The 6,522-nt window shown below is 50.4% G+C and overlaps 1 protein-coding gene across 1 annotated transcript in view; it reads right to left on the bottom strand.

Annotated features, from left to right (window-relative positions):
• The window catches only part of LOC130515783 (nesprin-2), a 30,610-nt gene continuing 24,088 nt past the window's right edge, over positions 1–6,522 (bottom strand). Inside the window, exons 48-60 of the mRNA XM_057016271.1 lie at positions 5,254–5,416; positions 4,882–5,072; positions 4,596–4,746; positions 4,246–4,428; positions 4,027–4,164; positions 3,762–3,953; positions 3,303–3,591; positions 2,279–2,382; positions 2,078–2,183; positions 1,571–1,749; positions 1,320–1,496; positions 853–981; positions 1–783 (exon numbers count right to left, since the gene is read on the bottom strand). Coding sequence (XP_056872251.1) covers positions 184–783; positions 853–981; positions 1,320–1,496; positions 1,571–1,749; positions 2,078–2,183; positions 2,279–2,382; positions 3,303–3,591; positions 3,762–3,953; positions 4,027–4,164; positions 4,246–4,428; positions 4,596–4,746; positions 4,882–5,072; positions 5,254–5,416 — 2,602 coding nt within the window. The 3' untranslated portion in view covers positions 1–183. The remainder of the gene's footprint in view (positions 784–852; positions 982–1,319; positions 1,497–1,570; positions 1,750–2,077; positions 2,184–2,278; positions 2,383–3,302; positions 3,592–3,761; positions 3,954–4,026; positions 4,165–4,245; positions 4,429–4,595; positions 4,747–4,881; positions 5,073–5,253; positions 5,417–6,522) is intronic.

Raw genomic sequence — 6,522 nt, 5'->3', positions numbered from 1 at the left:
TTCAACTTTCATCGTTTTAGATTTTATTGCAATCTTCTATTCCAATAAAGAAAATAGTATCTGGAGAAAATATGTTTAGCCAAACTTTTAAAAAGCCAATCTTTAATAAAGTTAACACATACAGTCTATAAATTAGGGTTTGTTCACTGTGACAAAAAGCCGACCGGGCACGGTTGAGGCCGGTCAGGTGGGTGGTGGGCCGTTGGTGTAGTGCAGCATGGGGTAAAAAGACCGGGCGAAGTTGTTGGTCCCAGCGCAGCCGGGGTTGCTCTCCGACACGGGGATCAGGCAGGGGAGCAGCAGGAGGAGCAGCAGGAGGAGGTGCAGCGGAAGAGCAGCGCGGAGCACCCGGTAGAGGAGCGCGGGGGGAGGGGAGGGCCCTCGCTCCTCGCTCCTGCCCTTCTCCCTGCACAGCACAGACGAGACGAGAACGTTGGTATAAAGAGAGCAACGATCTGAGCGAGTCTGGAGCAGCTCAGACCTCCGCGTCGAGGAGGCTTCCTCCGGACAAACATCCGCGCTGCTGCTTTGTTCTGGTTTCCAGTCCTGCGGACAAAGCGCCACCTTTTGGATCTGGGTTTCAGCACCGGCCAGACGCTGCTGCAGGGCGCCGAGGTCGCCCTCCACCTGCCTCAGCAGCAGCTTCAGCTTGCTGCCCGTCGCCCGGAGCTTCTCTGGGGTCTCCCTGCTGTCCTCTGCTGCCTCCTCAGGCTGGAGCTGGGACCACAGCAGCTGGAGGGAGGCCTGCTGAGCCCGGCGCCGCCGCAGCTCCTCTCGCAGATCCTGAAAAACACGGGGATGGCGCATTCGGGCCGGAAAACGTGCGTTCCCCAATAACTGATGCAGGCTTACGATCAAGGTGTCGCGGTGCTGCTGCAGAGCACCGAGTGGCGTGTTTGGCTGACTGAGGCTCGCTGGGCGACTTCTACTCTCAGCATGGTCCAGCCACAGAAGAAGAGAATGGAGGCTTTCATGGAACTCCTGTAAACATATACAGTGAGGATCGTTGTTTACTCGCGAGGTAGCAGCTCCATATACATCACGTTAGAGGCTAATATATAGTTAATTTGTTAATTGACCAAAACGCTCAGCTTGGAGGGTGGTTAAGATCTCTGAGAAGCTGGATCAGGACCAGCCGCTGCCGTTTCAAAGGGGTTGAGCTGACAGAGATCTATGGTCATATTACCGCCTGTCCGCAGTAAAAGTCAAAGCTCGAGGAACACTGGCATCACCCAAACCAATAAAGCTAACAGTGGAAAGCAAATCAATAAAAGCTTTTTTTCTGGGACTTTTATGATTTGGTTCTTGTGATTTCTCACCTGGCAGTTTGTGAGAGTCTTCCTCAGACTGGCGTCCCACTGCTGAAGGAATGAACGTGCTCTGCTCCAGTCCCGGTTCACAGCGTCCAGCCTGTCCTGCAGTTCTGGAGCCTCTGGAGCGAGTTGGTTGAGACGCAGCACGATGGGCTTGTGCTGGGAGAACAGCTGCTGCATCTCCTGTCGGGTCATGTCTCAAATATAAACCCTGAAAGCGTCTCACCGGATCTGCTGCCTTCTGACCTCAATCTCACCCTCAGTTCTTTGGCTCTGGCCCTCAGGTCCTCCAGGTCGACTGCTCGGTCAGATCGCTGCATCATCTCCAGCTCAGGGACCGTGCTCCGTAACCAGGAAGTGATCTCATCGAGGTCTCTTTTTAGATGTTCCTGAGAGCCAGACTGAGCGTGGAGCAGCTCCCAGCATCCATTACCACCTGAGAGGGAACAAACACTCTCCTCACAACTGTTTTGTTTTCCATTAAATCAGAAAAAAGAACATACAGATGTTTTAAACTTGTATTCTGAGTGCTTTTTACGTAATCATGGAAGCTGACAAAATGAAAAAATACAGTTCTCGGGAGCAACGCCTGTATTTAAAGTACATTAAACTACATTTGATTACATAAGAACAACAGTTTTATCATTTCATCTGTCTATTTCAAATGCACATTTAAAATAGTGATTTCTCTTTGGTTGGACATTTTTGCTTCTTTCTGCAGTCCTAATCTAAACTCATGTCTCATGTGGACCATCATGTCTCACCTGAGTGGCCTGCAGACGCCCGCCCGGGCGGAGCCGTCTCCTCTGGCTGCTCGCCGTCATCATTGAGGATCAGCGCGTATCTTTGGACATCGCGCACGAGACCCAACTGGAAACAAAAGCAGTTGTGGTAAAAACATGTGCAAATGTCCCCGTAAGTGTCCGTCATCGGTGACCGATAATCGGGTGATCGCTCAAACCTACCGGCGTGCTGGTCAGCGTGGGCGAACTCTCCGCACACTCCTCGGGGGCCAGGCTCTGGGGTTGCCATGTCGGGGGGTCATGGAGAGTCATGGACGTGCTCGAAGCTAAAATCACAAAAACAGCTTGATGACAGATGCTGAAAGGTCCAAACATCAGCAACAGGAAATGTTCAGTTTGACGCCACTTTTCCTTCATGAATTCTGTTTACAGACATAAATCGCATCGACCATCTGGGCGACTCGGAGCATCGGATTCCATGTGTGAGCTGCAGGAGAGAAACTATAGCGTCGCTCCGAAATGAAAGCAGTAAAAATCTACAGCTGGAGTCCAGTTTTCGATCAAAATAGCATCTAAATAAGCTAAACTCCTGATCTTTGTTAACATTTTTCCTCAGCATAGTTGTTTGTTACCCCTAACCCCATAAACTGTTGAACACATTTATTTCTATTATTTATTTATAAAAGTGATAAAACAATGTGGGTTTTTGTGGCATGTGTGTGTGTGGGTGGGGGGAAGGGGCGGGGTGGGGTGGGGGGGGGATAAAGTCATCTTTTCCATCAGAGAATTCTTTAACTGCAGTCAGTTTAATGAAAAGATTCAAGAGCGATTACTTTGGCCTTGAGGAGATTCCCCAGAGCAGAAATATATCAAGTTCGAGCGCAACAAACTCTCAACCAGCAAAAAAGATGCAAATGATGCATGAGCAGCTGGAACGGTGCTCCACCACGAAGGGCTGTGACCGGATTTATGACGGTCGCGTTCCAGCCAGCAAGAGGAGTGATCCAGCTCTGCCCGGATGAGGGACGCAGGGGTCAGGCTGGAGCCACGTAGAAGTACCACATATTTCATCTTGTTTGAAACGACTGGAATGGCGAAGGCTTGTCCGCTGTTTCCACGGGTGGTTCCACCACTCAGAAACCTGGATCTGAATATCCAAACAGATTTATGGCCATGACACCCCCCCCCCCCCCCACACACACACACACACACTTCAAAACAGGAATGTTTGCATCTGGAAATTTACCCGACAGTGCACTGAAGTGAGCCCTCTCCTCCTCCTCATCTTCCTCCTCCTCCTCGTCCTCATGCGATGACGACCCCCCCACGTCTCCGGTGTGGTCCCATTCCAGGGGCAGCGAGTCCACACTCAGCGGCGTCTCCCGTCCCGAACGCTCCAGCGGAGAGGCTAGCAGATGGGTGGGTGTGGCCGGGAGGCTTCTGAAGCTCCGCCCCAACCAAGGCCGGCAAATCAGCTCCAAGTTGGTCTCCAAAGACCAGGCAGTTCTGGAGAGGTCTGGTTCTTCTATGGTCCGCTGGAGCGGAGAAGAAAGATCCATCTGATTAAAACTGAAGTCTTCCTGTTGCCTCTCATTGTCACATATATTAATTATTTCCTCTTCATTCACAAAGAGAAATACATAAATTCTGGACTTTTGCTGATTTAAGGATCTGGAGGAGATTCAGGAGCGAGCTCTCAGCTCACCGGCGGCTGGCTGAGACGCTGGTGGAAGCGGACCAGTCTGCCGAAAACCTCCTGGCAGTACGTGTGCAGCTCTTCCAGCTCCTCCTCGATGAGCGCCGCGTCCTGCGGTGAGCTCTTCTGGATCAGGCCCTCTCCAAAGACGATCAGCCCGTCGATGCGTTCGGTGTTCAGGGTGATCTCCTTCTGGAAGCTCTACAGACACAACAGTTCACCTCGGACAGTCGTTAGCGGCAGATAAAGGGGCGCAGCTTCACTGCAAACTCACGTTGAGCTGTTGGATCTTGTGATGGACGTCGCTCTCTGAAAAGTGTTCCACGTTGGTGAGCTGCAGGTCCAGCTCGGTCAACCACACCAGCATGTTCTCCCTGGTACCTTCAAACTCCTCCCTCTGGCTGGTGAAATGCTGGTAGAGGTGGAGAGAAAGATCTACGTCATATATGGCTGAAATCTGTCCGTCCCTCTGTCCGTCCGTCCGTCCGTCTACCTTGAGTCGGCGGACAATGGCAGCCACCCTGCGGTGCAGCGTGTCCCAGCGCCTGTTGCCTTCATGGACCATGAGCTTGAGCTGACTGGCTCGGTCGGTCCGGTTCTCCCTGGCCAGACGGCGATACTGGTTGTTGACCAGTTCCAGGTGCGTCAGGCGTTCGTGAACCTGCCTTTGGAAACCCTGAAGGACAAACAAGTCCTAATGTGATGATCCACTAAAATGAGGAACTTGGGTTTTGACCCCCGTCATGGTGAAAATGATCCAACATCCAACACAAAACAAGTCAAACACAAAGCAGGAAACTGAAACAACCACATATGAGCAGAGCCAGTATTATTCAGGCCGACCTCAAACTTCTTCAGCTCCTCCTTGGCGGCAGTATAAAGGACGTCAGCAGAGTTTGGGTTGGCGGCGGTGCGCTCCGTCGTCTTCAGCCAATCTTCAAACTGTGAGTAATCGTCCAGAAACTTGCACCATAGCCTCCATGTCTCCTCGATCCTGCGGAGCAGACATATGGAACTGGAGGTCACAGCCTGCGCTTTTAAATGAAGGCTTGATCTAAATTCTTCTCCTGCTTCGAGGACTCGATGACACGCGGCAGAATTGCGCTGTGAGGTGATTTGCTGTCCCCACCTGAGCCTCCTGTCCAGAGCCAGGGTACAGATGGTCCTCCAGCGCTGATCCAGGCTGCGGCTGGTCTCCTGCAGGGAGTCGCCCTCCAGCTCAGTGGCGCCGGCTGCATCCTCGTCGCGGAGCAACATGTCACACAGGCTGAGCACCGACTCTACGCCCTCCGTGTGCTGTTGGATGTCCCTCTGAAGCTCCTGGACACACATGCGGACACAGGTCAGAGGTCTATCTCCCAGAGAGAACAGATGTTTAACATGCAGCTCAATCCAGGAGACCACCCCTCCCGAACTTAAACAAAGGACAAATCTGAATAATTGATCATGCCGAGAGACAACGAGCGAGCAGGAACTACAGCATCGAGTGTTTCCCGCTCACCTGCTGCTCGGCCAGCCTCCTCTGGATCTCCTGGGGGTGACAGACGCTGTAGGTGATCGGTCTGGACAGCTCGGCTTCCACACGAGAAAGCCACGAGCGCAGGTTGCTCATGTTCTTATCCAGCTGCTGCACCGTCGCCAACGTCTCCTTCAGCTTCTTTACCCTGGAACAAACCGACAAAGGACACGCTGTGGGCTGAGAAGGGCCCGACAGTTGGCAGGACCTCGCCTGGTCTACGGATGCAGGACCAGCAGGTTTCAAGTTCCGTTTAACTTTGTTTATATAGCGACTGTTAATCAAGACTATCTTCAGGAGCTTTACAGAAACCCGCAGGTTGACTTCCAGACAAGCATCAGTGCAACCTAACAGGGAGAAACCTTGAGCGGGCCCAGGCTCACAGGGCGAAGATGGTGTACTCCCCAGAAACTCCCCAGATTTTATACAGAATAAATAACCCAAAAGACAATGGAAAACCAAAGATTAATAAATGAAACCAAAGAAAGGAAGTGCTTTTTTCAGGTACCTTATTCTCAGGTATCTTATTCTGGAACGTTCTGGGCACCATGGCAACTATCCCGGCGAGGACTCATTCACACACTGCCCAAATTCAGACCGTGGTCATAGCAATAGTTGGAACAATGCACTCTCTTTTTGAGTGTTACAGTTTTTCTCAATTGGTTTGGTACATTTCTCACATCAGAATTGAAATTCTCAAAAGTTCTTGTTCAATTGTCACATCATCATGCCATTTGTGCAGATGAAAAAGGCAGTTTCTCATTGCATTGAACAAATTGCAAATGCTTTTGTCCATCCATGCAAATGATTGTGTACAATTCTCAGGTTTTTCGTACATTATCAATTGCTTTTGTCATGCTAATCAAAATGCTTTGTTATAGGAATCTATCAAATAGTCTCTTTCCCCAAAACATTTAGGCTATAGTTCATCATATAAGTCTTCACATGCAAAATGATTTACCAAGCCATCATGACATGTCAAGCATATATACATTTCCATAAGACATTTGTCTGTAAATATGATCTAAATTGGTAAATTCCTCCCAGGTGAATCTAGACTTTCTCTAATGAAAAGAGTTGATCAACCAATGATCGACAGTTTTCTGAATGAGCTCAAGGGAGCGGCAAAGGGGTGGCAACATAACTATGTGTGCCGCAATATCAGATAACGGTGTGCTGACACACATTCCACTGATGGGTCCATACAACTCTGAACGTCTAATAGCATTCCTAGACACTTTGTACAGGGATCAT

The sequence above is a fragment of the Takifugu flavidus genome, chromosome 19 (genome assembly GCF_003711565.1).
Source record: "Takifugu flavidus isolate HTHZ2018 chromosome 19, ASM371156v2, whole genome shotgun sequence".
Classification (NCBI taxonomy): domain Eukaryota; kingdom Metazoa; phylum Chordata; class Actinopteri; order Tetraodontiformes; family Tetraodontidae; genus Takifugu; species Takifugu flavidus.
Note: the sequence above shows the minus strand (reverse complement) of the source record. Positions and strands in the feature narration are given on the sequence as shown.